Raw genomic sequence first — 26,502 nt, 5'->3', positions numbered from 1 at the left:
GAGATGAGGCCATTCTCATGGATACCACAGTAAATGCCCAGCTGCAAGTTAGATGCAAATACATGCAGTGAAGTCGGAGTGGTCATTCTAAAACAATGAAAAGGATGAGTGAGGATTCATAACATATATGGCCACAAAGTTAACAGATTTCATTACAATGCAACTTTCAGTGGTGTAAATACTAATTAGATGAGTGGTTCAGTGTTTAACCTCTGAATTATTAAAGAACTCAAAAAAGGAATGATATTGGTAGTGGGGTGAATTCCTTCACTGTGCTTAATTGCCATACCTGCAAAACCTTCCGGTGAAATTCCTTGCACATAGGCAGGAATAGCTGTTTACCCCATCTATACAGGTGGCCCCATTTGCACATAGGTGGCCTTGGCAGTCATCTATGTCTTCTTCACACCTCACCCCCTGGTATCCAGGATCACATGTACACTTGTATGAGTCAATCCCATCACTGCAGTTTCCGTGCACGCAAGGGTTCGATGTGCATTCGTCAATGTTGGTTTTGCAGTGAGTTCCAGTCCACCCCTTTGCACACGTGCAGTGGTAATAACTATAAAAGTCTTCACATATCCCATCATGTGCACATGGATTCAAGCTGCAGGAGTCCAACTCTAGACAACCCGTGACAACAGAATTGGCAGATATCTTGAGGAATTGTTCTTCTTGTGGTTTTTTAGTATGGCCGTCAGTGTTGTCAAAGTATGAGAGATGAATGCCACTGATTTCTACAGTGCTCATGCACCCTCTTAGACCATCTAAGCTGTCGAATGCTTTGTCAGCCAGATAGATGTCTGTCTCGTCTCTCAGGAAGTTGAGGTTCCCTGTGGCAACTGTACTTGTCGCACTGTCTTGCTCGTCATCTATATCAATATGCCATCGTGAGGACTGGGATAAAGGCTCTGTCATCGAGAAGGTCACCTGGTGCCACTTCCCATCACTCACTGGCTGAGAGCTAGTCAGGTTCAGCATATCGAAGGTGTTGCCGCTTTGCAGCTGAAACACTAATTTGGCATTCCGAATGTTGATGGCGAGAAACTCTGGCTCCTTCTCAGCATAAAGCAGGATCACATCTGTGTCTCTAGTGCGAAAGCCAAAGACTATATTAGTGAGGTCTCTCCTGATCTTCCTGTTGCTTCTATAGAATAATGCGCTGCTTCTCCCACTAAAAACGGCATTGGTGATACCTGGACAGAGATGGCAAAAGACATTGAGAGTACATGTGCTCGACTTGGTAACGCATGCTGCATTTCACATTGATCTCAAAACAGAAATTACTGTGGTAAGGCTCAATTCAAACATAATTCAAAGCCATTGTTTAATCAAAATAACTATAGTTTATTTGATTATCTGAATGCAGCCTACTCCATCAAACCAGGATCCCAAACCATGGCTTGAAGTTGGTATATTAACCACAGTTTTAGATATGGTTTGTGTGATGAACAGATGTAGACATCCTGGCTTACTCCTCACTGGGACCCTCATGCAACCCCTGGCTAGGGACACATCTAGCCAGAGTGGAACTAATGAAACCAGCACTTCAGTGCTGGCACAGACCGGCACAGACTGGAACTGGTGAAACCAGCACCAGGATTTGAGCAATCACCTAAGAGCCAAATCCTGGTTTCACTAACTAACAATTGTTAAAATATAGCATGATTTTTATGTCTGGGTTGAGCCTGTTCCTGAAATAAGATTGACAGTGAAATCCACATATACACATACAAAAGGGGATAGGACAAAGCACATAATTTGGTAGGGGAGCACATGTTTTACAAACAGAATGTTCCTGCTTCTGTCCTTGACAAACCCAGTTTTAAAACAAAGGAACTCAAGTGAGAGAGATTCTTGTCCTATCTCCTGAGGAGAACCACTGCCAGCTTGATTAGGCAGTAGTGGCCCAGATGGACCAGTGCTCTGCCTCAGTATAAGCCAGCTTCATATGTTCAGCTTTAGTTACACACTGCTTTCGGAACCTTAAGTTGGGTGGAAAGGCAGCATACAAATTTTTTAAATACAAATACTGTACACTACTGTACCGTGCTGTACAAGTCAATGCTGTAGTGCGTTGACTTTTGAAGGGTGTTTTAGGGAACCCAGAGTTTTCTCAGAAGCTTCCCGGGGGCTTCCTAATGATGAGAGCTTTAATGATGGTCAACATATTGTCTCATCACTACCCATGTCCCCCTCCTATATGCAGGAAGTGTTACAAGCGCCCTGTGGTGTGGTCCTGTTTCATAGGGTGCAGTGATTATGTTCAATAGACCTGGCAATGCTCTGCTTGAATTGACAGTGCATACTAATGCATTCCCAGGAAACTTCCCCTGAAGCTGGGGAGCTTGAAACAACTGCAGTAGTGTAAACCACTGCCTTTTGAGTTGAACTGTTTTCTCATGTAGAAAAAGAATCGGACTTTTGGACAGAGTTCTCTCAACTTGGCTTCAGTCCTATTGCTCCCGTTCTTTGTGGGACCGCTGCAGAAAAATACTCAGGCTGCATTAAATGACAGCCTCGGCTGTAAGCCCTGAAATGATTGTGACTGTTGCAGCAGCCAGAGGTCATCAGTGCCGTAGACTTGGCCATCTCAAAAATTAATGACAGCACTTTCCTCCAAAACCCGTCTTTTGCTAAACATTCTCTGGGCATTTTTGCTGAAGGACTATGATTGAAAGAACTCCTGGTGTGTAATCTGGCCAGGAGGGGGGACCCACAGCCACGGCAGAAGGGTAGAATTGTCAACCTCCTGGTAACACCTGGAGATCTCCCGCTATTACAACTGATCTCCGGACAACCAAGTTCCCCTGAAGAAAATGGAAAATGGCTGCTTTGGAGGGTGGACTCTATCGTGTTGTACTATGCTGAAGTCCCTCCCCAAACCCTGCCCTCCCTAGGCTCCCCCCCAAAAAATCTCCAGGTATTTCCCAACCCAGAGCTGGCATCCCTTTTCCAATTGAAAATTCTCTCCCCAGACTGCTTTAAGCCACAGCATGGAAAAAATGAAATGGCTGTTTCATCTCTCCCCCATGTGGATGAGGGCTTAGTCATCCTCTTTCCCAAAGAGTGGAAAGGGTGCTTTAACACTTAGTTGAAATTAAGGTCATTGATTAATTTATTAAGCCCATATTAATAGGATTTATTGCTGGGTAATACATATGATTGAATCCAAAAATAAACAAATTCAAAGCTGGGCAAGTCTTGTGACAGCTGCCACTGGGTGCAGCAAGTCCTCCCTCCACTAGGGGTGTGTATTAAGGGACTGGGGAGCCTTTCCAGGGCCATATTCTCCTCCCAGTGCTCTCCTGTCTGGAGAAGACAGGTGGGAAATGTTGATGTCAGCCTCCCCCAGCACCACAGACCTGATCCATACTGCCCTGGCTGCTTTTTAGGGGGGAATTAGAGTTCCCCACCACGCAAGTGGACTGGCCCAACAGCCAGCACCACAAACTGAACCATAATTTTTCTAGGCAGAGGCTGGGGTGGGGGGAGCTGAAAACAGAGGGTCAGATAAACATAGGTTGGCTGTTAGGGGGAAGGAGAGAAGGAAGCAGGAAAAGGGGAGAGGCTATGGGAGCTTTCAGGGAAGGGAAAGAGGAAATGAGCGGAGGGGAAAACAAGGTGATCCCCACAAGTCTTTGTGGGTTCCTGCTTGTCTTTCTGTATTTCAAATGGGAAAGAACACCCTAAGCAAGACCTTCCTGGATTACTGGAAGCTACGAAGAGCGAAGCGAGAATGTAAGGAAAGTACAGGACAGCTACTGTTTTCCATGTATGGATTTTGCTCTCCAACTTTCCCGAATGCTATGAGTTAGTCCCATTCAGAATCTGCAAACATATTATTATTTTTGTTTTGATATAGTAACAATTTATTTGTTGTCACCTGGCATTTTAACAATGATGGACATTCCTTGTTACCACCATCAATGCTTTGACTTTAGGGTTACCAACCTCCGGGTGGGGCCTGGAGATCTGGAATTACAACTGATCTTCAGACCACAGAGATCAGTTCCCCTGGAGAAAATGGCTGCTTTGGAGGGTGAATTAACTGTCCTCCCCAGACCCCACTCCCCCCAGGCTCCACTCCAAAATCTGTAATTTCCCAACCCGGAGTTGGCAGTCCTATTTGACTTTCTAGCAGCTACTGGAATTCCCAGGCTTAAAACTGCCAAATGTTTCACTTTAAGAAACCTGTAATTGATTAGCAGAGATGTCACTTGGAATGCCTTGCCAGGAAGAGACAAGCAGGAGGACATTTTAGGACAGTCTATAAGATTAACCTTTTTATCTGTGTTGTAAAATGTGGGTTATTCTGTCACTGAAAACAACAACTTTCTGAGTCTTGGACAATTTAGCACTGGTCACTGATGCCAAATACTTGAGTTGTTCATTTAGTTATCCCCCATAATATTCCACTGTCTCTTGGAGTTAAAATCTGGATATGGCATCAGAGTTTTCCCAAATTAGTATGGTGGTTACAACCTCAATCCAGCCTTTACTCAGCATAATCAATCAAATGTAATAAAAGTGAAAGGGAGCTTGGTATTAGCCTTGTTTGAATAATATTTTTCCATTTCCTTCATTTAAACATGTTAAATTACTAGATACTGTTTCTTGCAGTAAAGAGCAGGAATGCATACTCCACAGTGTAAGGAGATTTTTTAAAAAAACTTATCTCTAACATTAGGAGACAACAGCTGGAGATAAGATATAATCCTGTTGCTTATTTTTTAAAGGCCCATAACACCTTGCCAAATTTAAAGTATTTTAAACAACTGCAAACCTAACCACTATAAGCTGAGTTGGTGTTAGCATATTTTTTATGCATCAGCCTAAAATAGGTTAAACTGCTCCGAGACCACACAGGTGGGCATACAATATCTAAATGTAATAAATAAAAAGTGTTACTTTAGAACAGAAAAAGTATGTGAGGTGTGAGCACAATGATATCACATGACACCACTCTCTTTCTGAATGTGGACATCTGTCTTCGCACTTAGAAAATGTTATTACTTGGCAAGATCTTCTCTGTAATCTTCTCTGCAGGTAACATTAGATGTATGTAATTGCTCAAAACTTAAATTTGGTGAGATATCCCTAGCCCTTTAATTGTTTTTGATGATAGGGGCTAGTAGGGTTCCCTTCTCTGGGTTTGGAAATACCTGACGATTTCAGGAGTGTGGAGCCTAGGAAGGCAGGCTTTGGGGAGGGGAGAGACTTCAATGAGGTATAAATGCCATAAAGTCTTCCTTCCAAAGTGGCCATTTTCTGCAGCTGAACTGATCTCTGTTGCCTGGAGATCAGTTGTGATAGTGGGAGATCTCCAGTCACCACCTGGAGGCTGGCAACCCTAGGGACTAGTGTTAAGGTTTTATGAGTGGGCTCAAAACACAGATCTGACATGTGGGAAATTCTCATTAGACCCATTTGTGAAAACTGGCACTGTGTTCCAAAGGAAGTAGGAATTATTTGGGGGGTGGGTAGGGATACTTGCATTCGAATCCTCGATACACCAGCTGACATTGGGCTTCATGGGGGCATGGATCGAGTTCACACCATTTGACTTCTTCACAGGCTTTCCCAGCTGTATTTGGTGGGCAGGAGCAAGTGAAGTCATCCCAGATTGAATAGCAGACACCACCATTTTGGCAGGGGTTGGACTGAACAAGAAAGACAGGAGTAAAGTGTGAGCAACAAGACCCTCTGATACAAACAAGGAAAGAGACTGTGGTGCAAGAGAGAATCTGCCACCTTCTTTCTTCCTCTGCTCTTTTTAGGTGTGTTCCATCATGTATCCTTTGAAATACGCATGCTGAGCAGGACATGGTTGGAGCTGGCTATACCACTCTAACATCAGCAAAATAGAGAGGAGAGACAGGATATTTATCACTGTCCCTATTAGTTGTTAGCCTATGTGAGTTTGAATGTTACCAGCTGGAGCTATTTATTCTGCAAAATACCTTTTCTGTAGTGGGACAAATCTTTTCTTGTAGTAAACTTTGACATGTATATTGTAGTAGAACAAATTTAGAGTCCAGTGGCCCCTTTAAGACCAACAAAGGTTTATTCAAGGTATCAGCATGTATATTGTAGGTAAAATTGTGGTGGGAAGATATTTTGTAGCATGACATTGGACTAGAAGATAACTACTTGACTCGGAGTAGAAACATACATGCAGTATATGTTTTTACAGGGTTGTAATAATGCTTTCCCAGAGTGCACAACACATCTCCATGTGTGCAATGTGTATTTATTCATCACACTTTTTTTAGCCCACATTTTCTTGCGTGAACACAAAGGCTATAATCACAAAACGAAATCCATCTAATACCTTTGATTAGGGCCAAACAAAATTACAAACACAGAAAAATTGTGTGGAAAGTGTCTTTTTTAGTTCACCCTAATAAAAAATATTACATGGGTTGTGTTTCTTGTCCTAGATTTCGCATGGGCCAATACGACTGTTTATAACTTTTTTTGTAAACGCATGGCCAGCCAAAGCTTGCAATAAGACGTAAAATTAATCTTCAGAAACTGAAAACATTAACAGTCAGTCCCCATTCCCTCGACGAATGTAATCCACCACCGCCACTAGTGTCCGCCAAAGGCTCACTTGAAAAGGACAGCTCTGTCCACCTTGTGGAACTGGGCCAGGTTAGAGGGACACTCCTCACTTCTTCTAGAAACCATTCCCTCATGCTAGAGCCACTCTTGTTATTACAGCAAGCTTGGATGGTGGCCAAAAGAATGGCTCTGCCACAGGGCTCCAACAGGAGGAGATTTTGAGGTGGTCTAAAGTGTTGTGCAGTTTTATATCAGGAGAAAAAGCCCTTCGATACCCCATCTCTAGCCAATGTACATTTAATCTTACTCAGCAGAGAACCCTGTGTGTCGTGCCTTGCCAAGGGTATATCTTAAAACTGAAAACAGAACTAGGTCAAGCAAAAGGAGTCAGCCATTATAATAAGAAACATTATTTTTTTAAAACAAAACACCATGGTATAACTGAAACAATAGGTGTTTTGAAGGAAGCCTATATTGTAACTCACAGTACATAAACCCGCATAAATCACCTCATGTAATTCAAGAAGGGTATTGTTGATAAATCCATTATTTTATACAATGTGAAATAGGAAATATGGGGAGGGCCAGGTGACTTCTTGTAGACGCCATCCACACTAAGTCTGCCCTTGTGTTTGTATCGGGCTGCAACATTCTTCAATACTTAAAAATTTTATGGGCCTTGTTTCCAGATCTGATGCCCATAATGTGCCATATGATTACCCCTGTTCTGAAAGTCTGCTTTTACAGTAATTATGAGAATATTTTGGTTTGAAAACTACAGTGAGTTCAAGTTGCCCTTAATGAATAGCAGGTTTGATCACTGGTTATCATTACCTTGCTGTTTAAGGGTCCTGTTTCCATCCCCCCAGATGTTTTCTGGTATCGGTACCCACAAATTGCAAGGCTGTTTGGCAAAATCTGATCTCACTTGCCTGTTTCGGATCTCGTGTTAAGATATCCTTGCTGTCACATGCTGTTTTGGAGTTCTGCTAGTTCAAAAGAGAAATCTGTGTTGCAAACATGGAAACGGCACTTTGAGAAACAGCTCCCTTACCTTGCAGAGGTTGTCTCCAGCGCAGCCTGGGGCTATGTTGATCAGTGCTCTGTTGTTGATGACAGAATTTGATGAAGTACTGACAGGAAAGAATTCCAGCGGTTGGTTGCTCAGTCTTAAATCTTGGACACAGCCCTTGAAGTACCCACCATTTACACTGGTTTCTCGTTCGTCTGGTAACCCTCCAACATAGAGAATACCTCCGCTTTGGATTTCTGTGACTGGCATAGAAATGTAGCCCAGATTTTGAGATGACTGGAATAGTTCAGCTTTATTTGACTCTGTTTTTAAGGATATTAAATAGAAATGTCCGTCGTTCACATTCTGATTTCCTATGAGTTTGTTGGAACTTGAGCCTGACATGACGAGCTTTCCGTCCTCCAACCAGACCTTTAGAGACATAGATGAATTTCCCCCCAGAGCCAATAGCAAGCCAGAAGGCTTTCGTGTTCGCACAAACATTGATATTGTCACAGCTTCGTGGCCACTACTGTTAATAGAAAAGGCAGCATACCCTATGGATTCCTCATGTCCAAATCTTCCTGGGGTGTATTCTTGAGTTTGTGTGACAAAAAGGAAGAGAGAAAATTATACATCTTTAAGGCAGAGGAATTGATGGCAATGTAGATGTTGCAAAAAAGATGTGCTGGGACTAAATTAAATGCCTATTTGGCAACGTGCCTACATCACCCAGAAGTGACATAGGCATGTCAAGGAAATCAGAGGTGACACTCTGGTTTTGGGACAAAACTCTATCGTTTGAAGCTAATTCTACCATAGAGTTTTGCTCCAAAACCAGAGTGTTGCCCCCTGACATCACTGATGTGTCCACATCACTTCCAGGGGATGCAGGCACATCATGTTTGGGGCAGTAACTCTTCCTCACTGGCCAGCTGGCCAGTGCTGGTGGGGCGTCAGAAATCTGGGGATCCCCCATGCACCAGGTGGGACCTGGCAACTTTAGAGAGGAGAATGGGGCAGATCCAGAATGGAATGTGAAGGATAAAGGGATGTAGCCAGGGCAGAATCTTGTGCATCAGGGATGGAGTCTATCTTCAAAATCTGGCAGTCCATTGGTTGAACCTTTTAGATTTTGAAATTTACTTGCTTTTTTCACACTTCAGCGCTGGTAACCTAAAAGAACACTGGCTGGCAAAATAACTTATATGTTTACTGTAACAGGTACTACAGGTAGGTAGGATATTTTCTGTAACCTGTTTTCAAAGCTCAGGTGTGTGTGTGTGTGGGGGGGATTGGTATACTCCACAATATATTCTAGCTGGTCAGTGCAGGGCTTTATACTTTTGGCCAATCATAGGGGCCAGTGTTGCATAGCTCCATTCCCATCTGTAACTGAAGAGAGCACTACAGAGGCCTGAGCACACACAATCCCAGGTAGCTCTCTAGAGAACATCTCCCAGTCTAAGGAAATGTGATTCTTGGTTCAAGTCCTGAAGTTCCTGACACTCAGAGTTTGAGCCAGCTGGAGAGGTTTGCTTTGAAAGCACCACCTGGCACAAGGTGATCAGGATAATACCAGACCTGCTTTGGCCTGCTGGATAAACAGCACTGCTGTACAGGAGGGCATTTTTGCAGTATGGCCCTCATGAAGAAGGTGCCCCCAATAACACTTCTATCCATAAGGGAAGAAATTATTTTTGGAACAGCTATCTTTTAAATAAATGGCATCCCTCCAAAAGGTAACACAATGAACAACAGTTAAAACAAGAACAATAATAAACAAAGCAACTTCCCTGTATTCCTCCACCTCAGAAAACACACATGCATTTTCTTCATAACTAACCCCCTACGGGGAAAAGGAAAAGTTAGCTACTATTAAACATGAACAAACTTCAGGCAGAAAACTGACAATAAGGATCTCAATATGATTCTGGATTTTTCAGATCACAACCTGGTGAAAATTATTGTGGTTCAGAAACTGTTAGGATGGAAGCCTTTGACTGTGGAAGTGCACCAAAAGCTCTTGCAAGGTGAGGATATAAAGCTTCAACAACTACAGGGACATAAAATCTCCTACTAAAACCTACTGTGCAGCTACAAAGCTGTTTGAAAGCCATCTAAGCTGGATAGTGGAAAGATGAAGAGATCAGAGGTACAGCTCATGAGTGACTGCAGCTGTCAAGCATAGTATATTTGCATAACAAACATGTTCACCATGAAGGTCACGACATCCCTATTCAAAACAGTTTAAAATTTCTAATTTTTATCTCTCTCTTCCTCCAGTGATCACTGGGGAACATTTATTTATTTTATTTTATTAAATTTCTAGACTGCCCTTCCCGATAAACAGGGCTCAGGGCTGTGTACAACAAACAAAACACAACAATAAATTAAATTCACAGTTAAAAGCAATAAAAATAAAACAGTACAACAATTGGCCTAATTAGAAGAATGGATGGACTTTAAAGAATACATAGAAAAACATTGGGATGTAAAGAATAATTTACTTTGCTTTGATAGCTATAGAGAACAGAAAATAGAAAATGAATTACATGAATAAATAATTAAAAGGTTACCTAAGAATTAGATTATAAGTATAAGATAATGGAAGTTAATTGATTAAGTAATAAGTGGTTTAATATGGAAAGTAAGAATTAGTATTATGGAGGGGGTGGGAGCGCTGCAGGAAGCCTGGGAATGGGAGGGAGGGGGAAAAGGAAAAGGGTATTTGACAAATGTGAAGTTATAATTTTAGACATGTTGTAATATCCTGACAATAAAATGTTTTGAAAAAACAACAACAATTGGCCTAATTAGATGGCACTAGGCAGCTTCAAATTGTGCCATTGCCTCGGGGGGGGGGGGAGTAGAGGTGCCAGACAAGGTGCAAACTGTCGGTGTGCTCAACCAACAGCTTAGTGGAACATCTCTGACTGACAGGCCCTCTTACAATCACCTTCCTTTCTCTCCCCACAAAAAACACCCTGTGAGGTAGGTGGGGCTGTGAGAACTCTGAGAGAACAGCTCTGAGAGAACTGTGATTGACCCAAGATCACCCAGCTGGCTGCATGTGCAGGAGTGGGGAATCAAACCCAGTTCTCCAGATTAGAGTCTGCCCCTCTTAACCACTACGCCAAACTGGACCCATGATGCTACATTCTGGTTGGAGTTTCCGGGTCAGTCTCAAGGGTAGCCCTGCATAGAGCAAGTTACAGTAGTCTAGTCTGGAGGTGACAGTTGCATGGATTACTGTGGCTAGATTGGGGGAAGGCAGGTAGGGTACCAGTTGTCTGACCTGGGGTAGCTGGAAAAATGCCAGTCTTGCAACATTTGTGATCTGGGTCTCCAATGATAAGGGGGCATCCAAGACCACACCCAGGCTCCTGACAGTTGGTACTGGTATTAGGGGCACACTGGTAAGAGCCAGGAGTCAGCACCCAAAAACCCACCCAGGCAGCCACAGAACCTCCATCTTAGTAGAATTCAGTCTCAGTCAGCTCTGTTTCAACCATCTCACCATGGCCTCCAACCCCTAGGTCAAATTCACTGGGTTTCATCAGCATACTGGTTACATCCAAGCCCAAAACTCTACACCAGTTGGGTGAGGGGGCTCATGTAGATGTTAAACAACATTGGAGAGAGGATTGCCCCCTGAGGGACCCCACATACTAAGGGGTGCACAGTTGATGCCCTCTCTCCTAGTGCCACCCTATGTCCCCAACCTTGGAGAAATGAGATAAGCCACTTCAAGACTGCCCCACAAACTCCTGCGTGGGTGAGGTGGTGGCTCAAAAGATCATGATTGACTGTGTCGAACACTGCTGTAAGATCAAGCAATAACAGCAGCACCAACCCACCTTGATCCAGCTGTTTGCGGAGATCGTCTGTGAGGGCTACCAATGCCATCTCCATCCCACAGCTGGGGCAGAAGTCTGACTAGAATGGGTCCAGTACCAATGTGTCTTTCAGAAAGTTCTAGAGCTGTTCTGCCATCACTCTCTCAATTACCAGTACCAATGTGCCTTCCAGAAAGTTCTAGAGCTTTTCTGCCATTGCTCTCTCAATTACCTTACGCAGAAACGACAGATTCAAGACTGGGCGGTAATTGGAAGGATCTGTAGGATCCAAAAATGGCTTCTTTAAGAGCGGTACTACTACAGCCTCTTTTAATCCCTCCAGGTTTCCTGAACCTTGGCAGCACTGATGTGGGAAGGAGCCCCATCATTCATGTAACCAGTGCAGAATTTCTTGACAGCCATTACTGGTGCCTCATTGGGCTGGATCATGAAGTAGCTTCCATTTCACTACAGCGATATATGGACAGCTCGTAGGAAATAAAATAGTCTAAAAATATTTGGTGTGAAGGGGGCAGGATCACATGTAAGCAGCTTCCATACCGTGTTACCATATCAACGGACTATACAGACGGCCAGTGGGCTGAAGAGTGTGAGACTAGGACCTGGGAGACCTAGGTTCAAATCCCTGCTCTGCCATGGAGTCTCCTGGGTAACCTTAGGCCAGTCACACACAGTCAGCCTAACCTGCTTCCCGGTGTTCTTGAGGAGATGAAAACAGAGGAGAGAAGAAGTAGAAGAGATTGGATTTATACCCTGCTCTTCACTTGGAGTCTCAGAGTGGCTTACAAAGTCCTTTCCCCTTTTTCCTCTCCACAACAGACACCCTGTGAGGTAGGTGGCGCTGAGAGAGCTCTGAGAGAACAGCTCTGACAAAACTATGGCTTGCCCAAGGTCATCCAGCAGCTGCAAGTGGAGGAGTGGGGAATCAAACCCAGTTCTCCCAGATTAGAGTCCGCACACTTAACCACTACACCAAACTGGCTCCAATGGTGTGTGCCACTTTGATTCCCCATTGTGGATAGAGGTGGGAGTGTATGTATCTAAATTAGTAAATAAGACTGCCATAACTGCCTAATCAAAACTAAATTGTTCAATGTGCTCCTTTTTCATATACCAAACAGCATTAAGCAAGTTTCTTACACAAAATGAAAACAAAAGCAACAACCCCCCCCCCCAACCAAAAAACAGTCTCAGGGAATTTTATAGTCACCCTTTTGTTTTATTTATTTTTTAAATGGGGGTGAAGCCTCCATAGGCCAAACTTTTTGCCTGCAGCATTTTGTTTTAATAAAAGGTTATAGGACCCATGAAAACAGGGGCACTCTTTGTGGAAACCCTGACTGCCCCTCTAACTGTTGTCTGCCTCCTATCTGGCTCAGTTTATTTAATAGGGGAAATAAATCCCTGACTTATTTCTGCATACACAATTTCATAAATAACGTGAAAAAAAGGTTTAATTTTGTGAATGAGATTATCTTAACGTCCATTCTTTATGTGCTTGTTAAAAAATATAGCAGACAGACATAAATCTTTTGCCCTGTGCTGAAACCAGTGTTTTAAGCATGAAAGGTTTTGTGTGTTTTTTTAAACTACTTCTTCTCTCTATTAGGGGAGTACTTGAAAGACATTTTTCATGTTGAGGAGAGAATGCTCATGACACAGCTAAGCCAGCAAGTAGCAGGGAGACTTGCAACGTTAGAAAAGAGGGTAAAGGAAGCGAGGTTAGCCTTCAAAAAAGGAAGCTTGGCGAGCTGAGCAGTTTTCAATTACGAGACTTCAAAAGAAATATTGGATCTGGTCTGTGGTTTGATGGGCATTTAGCATAACCTTGGTCAATATTAACCTCTTGAGCCATTACATCTGGATGATGAAAATAAATCAACACGGTTGCTTGCCTGGTTACTTTCATGGGAATAGAGAAAATGTCTTGCCGCTATCAACTGCTTATCATCTTTTCTTTATCTCGTAACATAAAGAACAGCAACATCCCAAGGTGTGCTTGTATGCATGTACAGATATACACACAGAGTTACATAGTAGGGCTGCAAATTTCAATTAATAGGTAATCAAGGGAAGCTATGGTTGATAGATGGGTCAGGGCCATTTTTTACAGGTGGGCCTGTAAGTTAAGAACTCAGCAGTTGTTCTACTGTGCTATGTATGTAAAGTTACTCCTATCTAAGTCCATTGATTTCAGTGTTAATTAATTAATTATTGTGTGGCAGTGGGTGTAGTATAGTCAGGAGATCCGAAGATTGTCTGGCAGCCTGAAACTCTAGCTCTTTTTTGTGGCGAGCTAGGTTTATTTTTTAAACCGTGGTTTTAGGGCTGCGGTGGCTCAGAGGTTAAGATGCTGAACTGCAGACCGGAAGGTCTCTAGTTCAGCAGTTCAAGACCCTAGTGCCGCGTGATGGAGTGAGCTCCTGTCGCTGGCCCCAACTCCTGCCAAACTAGCAGTTCGAAAGCAAGAAATTGCAAGTAGATACTGTTTCGGTGGGAAGCTAGCAGCATTCCGTGCACCTCGGCGTTTAGTCATGCTGGGCACATGACCATGGAAACGTCTTTGGACATCGCTGGCTCTTCAGCTTGGAAACGGAGATGAGCATCGCCCCATAGAGTCAGATTCGACTGGTTTTCAAGCAAGGGAAACCTTTACCTTTAGGTTTATCTTTGGGGTTGAGAGAACTGTGACTGACTCCAAGGTCACCCAGCTGGTGTCAGGTGGAGGAGTGTGGAATTGAACCCGGTTGTCCAGATTAGAGTTCACCACACTTAACTGCTGCGTCCAACTGGATCTCCGATTTGAATGTGCTTCAAATGGAGTAACTCTGCATAGAATTTCACTGTTAAAGGTAAAGGTTCCCTTGCTCGAAAGCCAGTCGAGTCCGACTCTAGGGTTGCGGGGCTCATCTCCGTTTCAAAGCCGAAGAGCCAGCGCTGTCTGAAGACGTTTCCATGGTCATGTGGCCGGCATGACTAAACACCAAGGCGCATGGAACGCTGTTGCCTTCCCACCGAAGTGGTACCTATTTATCTACTTGCAATTTTTTGCTTTCGAACGGCTAGGTTGGCAGGAGCTGGAACTAGAGACGGGAGCTCACTCCGTCATGCGGCACACTCGGGTCTCGAACTGCTGAACTACTGACCTTCCACAGCCTGCAGTTCAGTGTCTTAACCACTTGAGCCACCGCATTTTAAATTTATTTATTTAGTGGTCCAATGTGTCAGTGCAATACATAATGCAGAACATTTAAAAATGTGTTTTTCCTTCTGTTTAGGGTTAGCTGTAGGGTTGCCAGCTCCACCTTGGGATATACCTGGTGATTTTGGGGGTGGAGCTTGAGAAGGGCAGCGTCTGGAAAGGGGAGGGACCTCAGTGGGGTATAATGCCATGCAGTCACTGTCCAAAGCAGCCATTTTCTCCAGGTGAACTGATCTCTGTCCTCTCGAGATCAGTTGTGGTCCCAGGAGACCTTCAACCACCACCTGGAGGTTGGCAACCCTAATCAGCAGTAAAGAAACAACAACACCTGAATATGAAGCAATCTTTTACTTCCTTCAGTCACTGGTGTTTAGGTTTGGGTAATATGACATTTGGTAATGGTTTAAACCATTAAATGGCAAATGATTGATTAAGCAGACAATCAGTAATTGGTTGATAAACCTTTGTGTGTGTGAAAGAGAGGGGGAAATGATTGTTTGTGACAATATATCGTACTTTGTGGGAGAGATGTACCGATGTCATATTTTCATACTCTCCCAGAAACCATAGTGTCTTGGGGTACAAAGTTTGGATTTCTGGCTTGTGAGGAAGTACCATGACAATTTTGAGGTATATATCCCACATTTAGAGGGAAGGCATTTCATTTCCAAGAAATCAGATGTCTTGGACCAAGTTTGAATTTTGTGTGGAAAGAAACTGTAATGTCCCTGTGAGCAAGACACTGGATCAGTCAGTTCCAAGGATTTCGCTCTACAAACACATAATAGTATTGTTGAATCAAAATGGGTGCCATGAATTGCATGGATTGTAAAATATTGTGGTCAGCAGGGGGACAAAAAAGTCTCAAATACTTTCTAATCATTTGCAACAGTCCTAATGGAAGCATAAGTCTTCCTTGGAGTGGGATGGTTTTAATTTTGCTTCATATAAAGAGGCAAACATATTTACCAGATGTTGTCCTCTCCTCCAAAGTTGCAGTTCAACCCTTTGGATAAATTACTGCTGAACTTCAAAGCCGTCTCCTACAATTATGCCTCCAGCAATGTCATTTTGCAATAGTAATAATAATAGTAAAAAGGTAGGTGTATATTGTAAAGGGCAGCATACGAAATGATATAGTATTTTTTTTAATATTTCAATTTTTTAAAAATTGAATTTCATTTTGGAGCTGAAGCTTTCTGAACAATTATCTCCAGTAAGTCCCTTAGACCAGATATCAGCTGGTGTAAATCCATGTAAGTCCACTAAATTCACTGCAACTGTGTTATTTAACATCTGCTAAGGATATGGTGCTTTGGATTAAACCAAGAGTTAAGGCCTTTCATGTCCTTACTCCCCCTCCATTTCCTACCTGGATTCACTGTGATGAATCTTAACTCCACCAGGTATTTCTATATATGAACTGTGAGCACAATTGAGCCAAAGTTAAGCACTTTAAAATAAGAACTCAAATCTGTGGAAATGTTGGTAGGCTGCTAAGAAATTTGGTAGCTTGCTAAGAAATTTCAGTTCTCTCAGGACATTGTTGGCTAATTTTGCACAATACTATATTCTCTCCTGTGTTTTCAACTGATGTGGTAGTGGCAGACACATTGCTACTTGCCCCCTGTAAAACAGGGTGGGAAGGGGAAAATGTAAAGTACATATGTGCAAGCATAAAACGGGAGCCAAACTAATCTCTTGTTTACACTCTTCTACCAAAAAGCTTTTCTCCTCAGCCATTGTTGTTTTGGTGAGACATAAATCAGGAAATAGATCAGGCTGGGAGATGCACTGGGGTGGAGGAGTACCGCCAATGGGGAGAGGGGCTCGGCTCCCCTCTTCTGACCACCATGCTGCACTTGAAGCCCTTCCTCTTGGTCGTACAGGAAAAATTCAGTCGTGTCTGCCATTATGTAGCACATTTGTGGTTTAGGGTTCCCGATGTCCTTTTTGCTTTTTGTAGTTGTTATTTTGATTTGACTGTTTTTATTCTATGGCTTTGCCACTTTGTTATATACCACTTTGGACATAACATATCAAAAACTTTTCTGTATACATATTTAAATAAATAAATCATGTGGATTCTATCATGTGCTTAAAAATTCTCCCCCTGAAATGGGCTTAAGTCTGCCCTACCTCAATTACAGCATGCTATGGTAAAAAGAAAAAAAAAATGCAGGGCTATCTTATGGGCAAGACTGAGTGCTTGCAATGGTGCCAGAAGTTTCATTGATGGGCCCAGACAATGGGGATGGTGGGGAAAGGGGGAAGGAGTACTACTTTTTCACTTCTTTGTTGGAATGAAAGGCTAGAAGGAGAGGAGGGCTCTACTACTTTCTTGTTTACCTTTCTGAATGCTATTGAGCAACCACAGGGCCTGGTGTGGTTTTTCAACTGGTCTCCTGGTAGGGTTGCCAACTCCCAACTTGGAAAACTCCTGGAGATGGTGTTTGGGGAGGGGAGGGGAGGGGAGGGGGTGAGCTCAATGGGAGATGTAATGGCCACAGAGCCCACCCTCTAAAGCTGCCATTACTTTTGGGGAAACTGACAGTCTGGAGATAAGTTGTAATCCTGGGAGAACTCTAGGCTCCACCATGAGGTTTGCAACCTTATCTCCTACTGCAATAAAGACTGTGAGGAAGGCAGCGCTTAAGTAAAATGATAAAATAGTTATGATTGGATGTTTTTTATTGCTGTCAAGAAGATGACATGTTGGCTGTCTTAGTTAAGCAAATACGAGCCAAAGATGACCATGCCTCAGAAGAAATCTAAATGGTAAAAAAAGAAATTCTGCTGCTGCTCAGAGCAGCAGCAGCTAGCAACTAGGGCCTATAGCAATAATACTGCTAATTCAGCCATAAATTGCTAGCAAAATGAAGATGCTGGGATATGAGACTGGAAGCAGGATTGCTATTCCAAGAGAAAAATCACACTGCTGCCCTCCTAATATGGGAAGCTATTTGCTGCCATGTGGCTTAGGCCAGTTTTAACCATGCCAAGAGAGCCAGGGTGGTGTACTGGTTAAGAGCTGTGGACTCTAATCTGGAGAACCAGGCTTGATTCCCCACTCCTCCACCTGAAGCCTGCTGGTTGACCCTGGGCCAGTCACAGTCCTCACAGCACTCTCTCAGCCCCACCTACCTCACAGGGTGTCTATTGTGGGGAGAGGAAGGGGATTGTAAGCTGCTTTGAGACTCCTTAGGGCAGAGGAAAGTGTGATATAAAAACCAGCTCTTCTTCAAGATCATGCCATTTGGTCTGCTTTCTTGTTGCAACCACCCACTGTATTTCATGTCAGTGTCCGGGGGAACTTGAAAACATTCCTGTGAAAGAGCACCTCAAAGGCCACTTGGCTGAGATGCAGCACAGGGGGATTGTACTGTTTTTCCCCCTTTTAGGGAGACATTGCCAACAATCGGTATAATCACCTCAGACCTATTTCCATGTGGAACAATGGACACAGCTCCTACTAAATGCTGTCATACTTAAAGGCTTGAAAGCATAGAATCAATACTGGATCACTCTGTCTTTTCTGTATAGTGTGTGACCGATTTCCCACAAGCCGCTGCTCCACGCTTGCTCTTCCCTTTGTCCCGATCAACGTCTACTCAATCCTGTTTTTTGGCAAAGCTGTGGGGCAAAATACCGGCACGCAGCACATAGTGTGAAATTGACATGTACGATCGGGGCAAAGGGAAGAGTGAGCGTGGAGCAGCATCTTGTGGGAAATCAGCCTGTAAGTTTCGAGAGAGAGAGATGAAGGAAATACAATTTTCTCTGTATTTTCTCATCAAATACCCATGCATGCAAGACTTCGTACAATATAATAATACAGTTTCTGTAAAGATTCTTATTTCAGCTCCTATCTTATTTTATTCATGTCTAGATCTTTCCCAGATATACATTGTAGAAAAGTTCATAAAACTGAAAGGCATTTTGAACAATTGTACTTGTGTTATATTTAGTAGAAATCAAGAGGATCAAACTGTGAAATTTCATATTTGAAGCCGAAATGGACTTCCAAATCCTGAATGAATGTCAGAAATGGGAGTGAATTAAACATTTGAAAACTTTCAGATATCTACAGTTTGCATGAGGCATAGTTATGTTGTTCTTCGGGGTGGGCAGGATGGGAATAATAACTTACCCATACGCTGCTGCCGCCTATGATGGATCTGGCTATTGCCTGAGGTAGTAGAAATTCAGAGACCCAGGCTAAAAGGAGAATCTCTCGAGAGAAACACCAGCCCTTCCAGACCCATGGTTTCAGGTGCCAGGAGTATTTTTCCTCCCTCTCCAAAACTGGAGTGAAATTAGCATTTCTCCATTCATTTGTAAGAAAGGGGGATTAAAGCAGGATAATTCTTGAGAAGGAATGACAGTATCCTCACATCTGCATAAAAGTAATGCGTGTGTGAGAGATAGGGTCTAGCCTAGGGCAATAAAATAGTTCAAAGCCAATCCTGACCGCTAACAAATCTCCCAACAAAGATAGCAGCTATATGCAAGCCACAATGGTAAGTCTTCATGGAGGTATGGTTCATGTGCACCATTTTGTACAGCCATGCTCATACAAAAATCCAGAGGTGCTGTGAATTTGTTGCCACTATCTTTGCTGAAGGATTTTCCATTGGTAGCTACACAGCTGGACCGTGGCACACAGTAGTCCACCCACTCACGTTATAGAGTATCATCTCAGTTGAAAATTAAAGCACTGCGGTTGGGGGCTTCTGCTTACCTGTTTCACAGTTTGGCCCAGTGTAGGGCCTGAAGCAATCACACTGGTAACTCAGCCACAAGTTGATGCAGCGCCCCCTGCTCTGACAAGGGTTGAGTTCACACCAATCCTTTTTAGCGCAGCCTGCCTTGACATTTAAAGATGACTCAGATGACAGGTTCTCTGGAGTAACAATGTTCAAGTCTATTTCAATGTCCTGAAGACAGCCTACAAATGAAGGTGCAGAATGCATATTATAGATGTTAAGCAGAGAGTCATTGCTGCTGTTTCCCACTGGCAAACCACCCAAAAATGTGCTCTGAAAAGCAAATATCAGCTGACTGCTATCTATTGCAGCACTGGTTTTATTTGGACATGATTCTGGACAAGAGCTGTCGAGTAATTTAAGAGTAACAGCTCCTGCTATGGTTACCTCCACTGAATGCCATTCACCATCACTGACATTTCGTGCTATGTGCAAAAGGGCCTTTGACTGGTCATTGACTTGTACGGATAAATGTAAGTAGCCATTCAGTATCTCCAACTTCACAAATGTGTCTTTGTCCCCTCGACAAAATATAAATGCTGTTGGCTGAACAGTCAGAAATCTAAGGTTTATGTTGTAGACATAGTTCTCCGTAGGGGCTGTGATGTTGTTAACCTGAAGAAACCCATTTCCCTGAAAAGACAACGTAGTCATTGTTTCACAGTGCACTCCGGTAAATCCAGATGAACATAAGCAGGTATAGCTGTGTTGCCCGTTTGTGAAATGAGGAATACACAGTCCTTCATTTTGACATTTATGCTGAACACAGCCAACAAGGACTTCTGTACAGTTCCAGCCACCATAAGACACTCCATCGTGTTCTCCAAGTGGGCAATGGCAGGTGTAATTCCCAAGTGAATTTTCACAGGTTCCTCCATTTTGGCAAGGATTCATGTGACATTCATTGATATCTTCTTCACAGTGAATACCTGCAAGGAATTGGAGGAGAAGGCACTGATTTTGTGTGCAGACCTTATTGAAGAGTTTAGTTACCCGTCAGAACAAGCATATGGCACCACTAACCATGCAGCATTAAATAGGTAAAACAGAACAGGTGAAACAGAATAAAATAGAATAGCTGAACATTAATGTCAGACTGTTTTTGTCCACCTTAATAATCCTAATGTCCTTGATGTTGTCATTGGATCCAGTGATCTGTCAGCAGACATTGGTGGTAGATCTTTGCCACATTTTCCTCCCCCCCTCCCCGCCAGGTTGCAGGACCTACTTATGCTAATAGCCAAACAGGTAGGAGGGAGAAGGAGTGAAAACTGTCCCTTTCTTTCAGCAGAGCTGTACTTGAAGAAAAGAAGAAAGAGGCAGTTTTGTCCTCTTCTCCCAATTCAAAGCTGCCTCCCACATGCATGGCTATTCATCTGTCTGGATCCTGTGATCCCAGGAATCAACTTTCACAGGAACAAAAGGGACGGGGGGGGGGGGGGAATAGGGGAATATGGCAGAGCTCCTTGAGCTGATGGGTCACTGGACCCAGCCCAATTAGTTTATAATTTTATTTACCTCTTGCCTATTTTAAAATTCACTCAGGGCAGCTAACAGAGCCAGTTTGGTGTAGTGGTTAAGTGTGCAGACTCTAATCTGGGAGAACCGGGTTTGATTCCCCACTCCACTTGCACCTGCTGATGTGAACTTGGGTCAGTCACAAGCTCTGGCACGGCTGTCCTTGAAAAAGAGCAGTTTGTGTCAGAGTTCTCTCAGCCCCACCCACCTCACAGGGTGTCTGTTGTGGGGAGGGGAAGGGAAAGGAGTTGTAAACCGCTCTGAGACTCCAAGTGAAGGGCGGGGTATAATTCAATCTCTTCTTCTTCTTCTTCTTCTAACAAATGCCAATTAGAAAACAACATCTTCTAAAAAGTAATTTAGAAAAATCACATCAAGACTGGAAGATGCCGACGGCACCTGTGTGTATTTTGAGGCCCCGCGAACAAAGAGGATAAAATTATTTTACACTGGACCACCATAACTGATTCTGTTTCTATAACACATGTCCACTCAAGGCACTATAAAAAGAATATATATAGAACTGGTTGAATTGCACATGCAGTTGGTATTACTGGGGCTCTCCTAAATCCCATGGTGCTGTGTGCACAAACTGAGATGCCATAGTGATTTACCTCAGTTACATTTCTTTGCTAAACTACTTCTCATTTTACCTTCTTGTGGTTTCATGAATCTTGACAACACTCCACTTTAAGTTCTTGAACTGAGGAATATGGACTGAAAATTAGAGGGAGTGTTACTATCTTGTAATAGTGGAATCTTTACTCCCAATAACTAGGGATGGGTTCAGTGATCCCTGACAGAGTACCCTCACTGATCTACATGGGATTATGCAGGTGAGCGATAAATTCAGCTCAGTCATCCCAACCTGATTTGGGAAGAGGGAACCTAGAAAAATCTTCTGATTTGTTCTGATGGTTCCTCATGCCTGTTGTAACAAGAGTAAGTGGTAGATCAGTGTCCAGTCCACAGCTGAAGCAGGCTCCAATCACCCAGGAATAGGGGTCTTGGGTGGAGGCAGAAATTAGACTCTTAATAGTTAGAGGAACACTGATGTAAAAACTAAGGAGCAGAAATCCCAAGCGCCATTCTTCCATCTTCAAACTCTAGTTTCTTCTTAATTTTTTCAGCTAACTTTACTATGGCCCTTTCTGCACCCATATTTTGCCTCGGTCTCTGAACACATCCTATTCTTCCGTTCTGCATTCCCTCTTGCTGTCACTTTCACTTTGTTTCGGGGCTTTCTCTTGTTTCTGCATTTGAGAAGAGATTGGATATATACCCCATGCTCCACTACCCAAAGTAATCTCAGAGCAGCTTACAATCCCTTTCCCTTCCCCTACTCTCAACAGACCTTGTGAGGTAGGTGGTGCTGAGAGACTCTCAACAGACCTGGTAAGGTAGGTGGGGCTGAGAGAGCTCCCCTGAAAGAACAGCTCTGAAAGCATTTATGACTGACCCAAGGTCACACCAGCAGGTGCAAGTGGAGGAGTGGGGAATCAAATCCAGTTCTCCCAGATTAGAGTCCGTGCTCCTAACCACTACACCAAACTGGCTGTCTTTGTTTACAGGAATCTGCATTCAGACCGCTTCCAGGACACTGTTGCCCCACAGCTATCAAAACTCCCTTTGCAGCGAATCTTTGTTCTCATCTGCTTTCAAATCACTAATCCTTTCTAAAGTTGAATTGTTTCTGTGGGTATTTAAGTACTGCCCAGTGCCCCTCCCCCATTTCCGCCTCTCTCTCTCTCTAGGTTGACCCTCCCTCCCTGTTCTGTTTTCTTTCCCTCCTTCTCCAAAGGCATAAGAGGACATTTCCTCTGACTCAGGCAAACTTTTAAAAAGCCAGAGACAGCATAAGAAGGAATCAGTAAATATAAAGGACTTGGGGATTCCCTGCTCCCAAATGTGTCAGTCTTTCATGTGTGGGCCTGGATTTTCCCCCTCCCTTCCCTTTCTTTTTGCAGAATCACGGAGGGAGGGAGTTAACTAAAAAAGCCAGTTAGCTAAAAAAATGTGGGTTTTGCTTGTAGATGCAGAATGCATAGAGAGTACAAAAATAAATAAACCGAAGGGGGAAAACCAGTGCAGAGGGAATGCTTGCAACTGTGAAGTCAACCCTTAAGGCTTGACTCTTTGGATTCTTCGAAGCAAGCTGTCAGTTTCAGGAAATCAAGCTTGCACAAGCTGTGATGCAAGTATGAGAACAACCAACCAGTATCTCACTCTCTTGCCACTTAACCACAGACCCATTCTCAGCCATAATCTCAAGGCTAGGCCATTTAAGAACTTTCAAAGAAATGCCCGTTAAGTAATCCCTAAGAAACCAATACAGAGCCTAAGAAACCCATAGCACAGGGGCCTTCCTGCGGTCCTCAGAAAGGCCATTACCAGGTAGGGACCCTTACTGTAAAGGCTGTAGAGTGGGTAGATAACTGTTCCTCCCCTAGGCCTTGCGAACGTGAATGAGCTATTATCTCCAGCTGTTGTTTGCAGGGCAGTGGCATTCTGGGGCTGATTTGCCATCTCCTTGCACCTTGTCTAGTCACTTACCCCGAGGACAGGAGTGCAAAACAGCTGCAAAGTGTTCCCAAGTCAGGAAGGAAACATTATTTTGCCCACTTTGTATTCATTTCCCACAGGTGCAAATGACTTGCTTGAGCTGCAAGGCAGCAATGAATGGCGCCTACTATGTTAAAAAATATTAACATTGCGCGTTAAAAATATGTCTGAGGGGAAGCGGTTCCAAGGAGCGTGTTTGTTTGTAAATCCTCTGCTTTTTCACCTTTTAAATTAAGCAGCATGCCTTGCAATTAGGGATTAAAGAAACAAAACGTGCTATGGAGTGAAATACATTTGTTAATGCAAGGTTAATACGAAGTCACTGTGAGTTTTTCTTTGCTCTTTCTAAACAGCTGACTTGGTAGGAAAACCATTTAAGAAACCAAAATACAACCATCGCATGGAAGAACAAAAACAATTCAACTAGAGAAATTCTAAGGGGTAGAGCCAGCCAGCTCTTTCACTCATCTCAACCAGTTTTGCTCTTTACTACAGTTGCAGTTCTGTCTGGCTTTGGTCAGTTCCATGAATTAAGGTTGCCACCTGGCAGCTGAAGACCTCCTGCCCTCTGCAACCTCTGTCTGCTGCTGCTCAGCTGGATGGCAGGAAGAAAATGGCAGGGGAAACAGGAGTGTGTGACCAGCACTCCCAGCATGATGCCACTTCCAGCGTGACCCAGAAGAGTAGGTTTTTATACCCCGCTTTTCTCCACCTTAAGGAGCTGCGGTGGCTCAAGTGGTTAAGACGCTGAACTGCAGGCTGTGGAAGGTCGGTAGTTCAGCAGTTCGAGACCTGAGTTGCCGCATGATGGAGTGAGCTCCCATCTCTAGTTCCAGCTCCTGCCAACCTAGCAGTTCGAAAGCAAGAAATTGCAAGTAGATAAATAGGTACCACTTCGGTGGGAAGGTAACAGCGTCCCGTGCGCCTTGGTGTTTAGTCACGCCGGCCACATGACCACGGAAACGTCTTCGGACAGCGCTGGCTAAGGGCTTTGAAACGGAGATGAGCACCGCAACCCTAGAGTCGGACTTGACTGGCTTTCAAGCAAGGGAACCTGTACCTTTACCTTTTTTCTCCACCTTAAGGAGTGTCAAGGTGGCTTATAATCACATTCCCTTCCTCTCCCCACAACAGACAGCTTATGAGCTAGGTGGGGTTGAGAGAGTTCTGAGAGAACTGTGACTGGCCCAGGGTCAACCAGCAGGCTGCATGTGGAGGAGTGGGGAATCAAACCCATTTCTCCAGATTACAGTCCGCTGCTCTGAAGCATTACACCATGCTGGGGTCATCATGTTGGGTGATGCTCTAGCATTTGCCTCAAACTCTGTGGTTAAATCAGAGAGTTTGGGGTTAATGCTGAAATATCCCCCCAGCATGATGACATCACTTCTGGGTTGCATTGGAAATGATGTCATCATGCCAGGGGATGCCAATCATGTCTCCCCACCGTACGTCCTCACCTTCCCCATCTCCCATTGGTTGCCAGGCCCCCCCAAAAGGGACTATGAGGAACATATTGCAAAAAAAGAATAAAGGCCAACAATAAAAAATTCTTATAATACATTAGTGGCAGAAAACCAGCCAGGGAGGCAGTGGGGCCCTTGGATGATAAAGGGATAGAAGGATTACTAAAGGATGACAGGAAAAAGGGCAAGAAGCTGAATGCATTTTTTGCCTCTGTCTTCACTGTGGAAGATGGGAGGTACTTGTCCACTCCAGAACCACCAATTTTGGGAGGGGTGTTGAAAGATTGAGGTGACAAGAGAGGAGGTCCCACGACTGATGGACAAATTAAAAACTGACAACTCACTAGGCCCAGATGGTATACATCCAAAAGTTCTGAAAGAACTCATTTGTGAACTTGTGGTTCTCCTGACAAAAATATGCCTTCTATCATTAAAATCTATCTCCATTCCTGAGAACGAAGGTAGCTAATGTAACTCCCATCTTTAAAAAAGATTCCAGAGGAGATCTGGGAAATTACAGACCAGTAAGTCTAACATCGATATCGGGTAAGTTGGTGGAATCCTTTATTAAATATAGAATTAGTAGGCACATTGATGAACAAAAGCTATTCAGGAAAAATCATCCTGGACTCTGTAAGGCAATATTTTGTCTCAATAATCTGTTAGAGTTCTTTGAGGGAGTAAACAACCATGTAGACAAGGGTGACCCAATAGATGTTGTTTACCTAGATTTCCAGAATGCTTCTGATAAAGTTCCTCAATCAAAGGCTCCTAAGTAAACTTAGCAGTCGTGGGATAAGGGGACAAGTCCTCTTGTGGATTAAAAACTGGTTAATTCACAGGAAACAGAGAGTGAGTATCAATGGGAAGTTTTCACAGTGGAGGGTGGTAAGCAGTGGGGTACAAGTCCAACAAGTGATCACACAGTGAATAATACAAAATCAAGGGGAAAAACTGTGCGGAAAGACGCTAAGAAGAAGAGCAGAACAAAGACAAACAAGCAACTCTTAGGTACTATTCAAACTAGAATCTGTCCCTTATATATAAGAACATAAGAACATAAGAGATGCCAATGTTGGATGAGGCCAATGGTCCATCCAGTCCAACACTCTGTATCACACAGTGGCCAGAAATACCAGTGCCATCAGGAGGTCCACCAGTGGGGCCAGGACATTAGAAGCCCTCCCACTGTTGACCCCCCCAAGCACCAAGGAAGACAGAGCATCACTTGCCCCAGAGTCCCTATCTATACCTTGTGGCTAATAGCCACTGATGGACCTCTGCTCCATATGCTTATCTAATTCCCTTTTGAAGCCGTCCATGCTCGTAGCCGCCACCACTTCCTGTGGTAGTGAATTCCAAGTGTTAATCACTCTTTGGGTGAAGAAAGTACTTCCTTTTATCCGTTCTAACCCGACTGCTCAGCAATTTCATGGAGTGCCCACGAGTTCTTGTATTGTGAGAAAGGGAGAAAAGTACCTCTTTCTCTACCTGCTCTTTCCCATGCATAATCTTATAAACCTCAATCATGTCACCCCTCAGTTGTCGT

General features: G+C 43.6%; 1 protein-coding gene across 1 annotated transcript in view; it reads right to left on the bottom strand.

Annotated features, from left to right (window-relative positions):
• CRB1 (crumbs family member 1, photoreceptor morphogenesis associated) overlaps window positions 1-26,502 on the bottom strand; it is a 139,389-nt gene that overhangs the window by 33,849 nt on the left and 79,038 nt on the right. The window contains exons 6-9 of the mRNA XM_015406181.1: window positions 19,383-20,336; window positions 7,622-8,175; window positions 5,498-5,663; window positions 290-1,196 (exon numbers count right to left, since the gene is read on the bottom strand). Coding sequence (XP_015261667.1) covers window positions 290-1,196; window positions 5,498-5,663; window positions 7,622-8,175; window positions 19,383-20,336 — 2,581 coding nt within the window. The remainder of the gene's footprint in view (window positions 1-289; window positions 1,197-5,497; window positions 5,664-7,621; window positions 8,176-19,382; window positions 20,337-26,502) is intronic.

Source organism: Gekko japonicus, unplaced genomic scaffold, assembly GCF_001447785.1.
Source record: "Gekko japonicus isolate JY-2015 unplaced genomic scaffold, Gekko_japonicus_V1.1 scaffold1097, whole genome shotgun sequence".
In the NCBI taxonomy this organism is placed as follows: domain Eukaryota; kingdom Metazoa; phylum Chordata; class Lepidosauria; order Squamata; family Gekkonidae; genus Gekko; species Gekko japonicus.
This window is presented reverse-complemented; position numbering and strand designations above follow the sequence as displayed.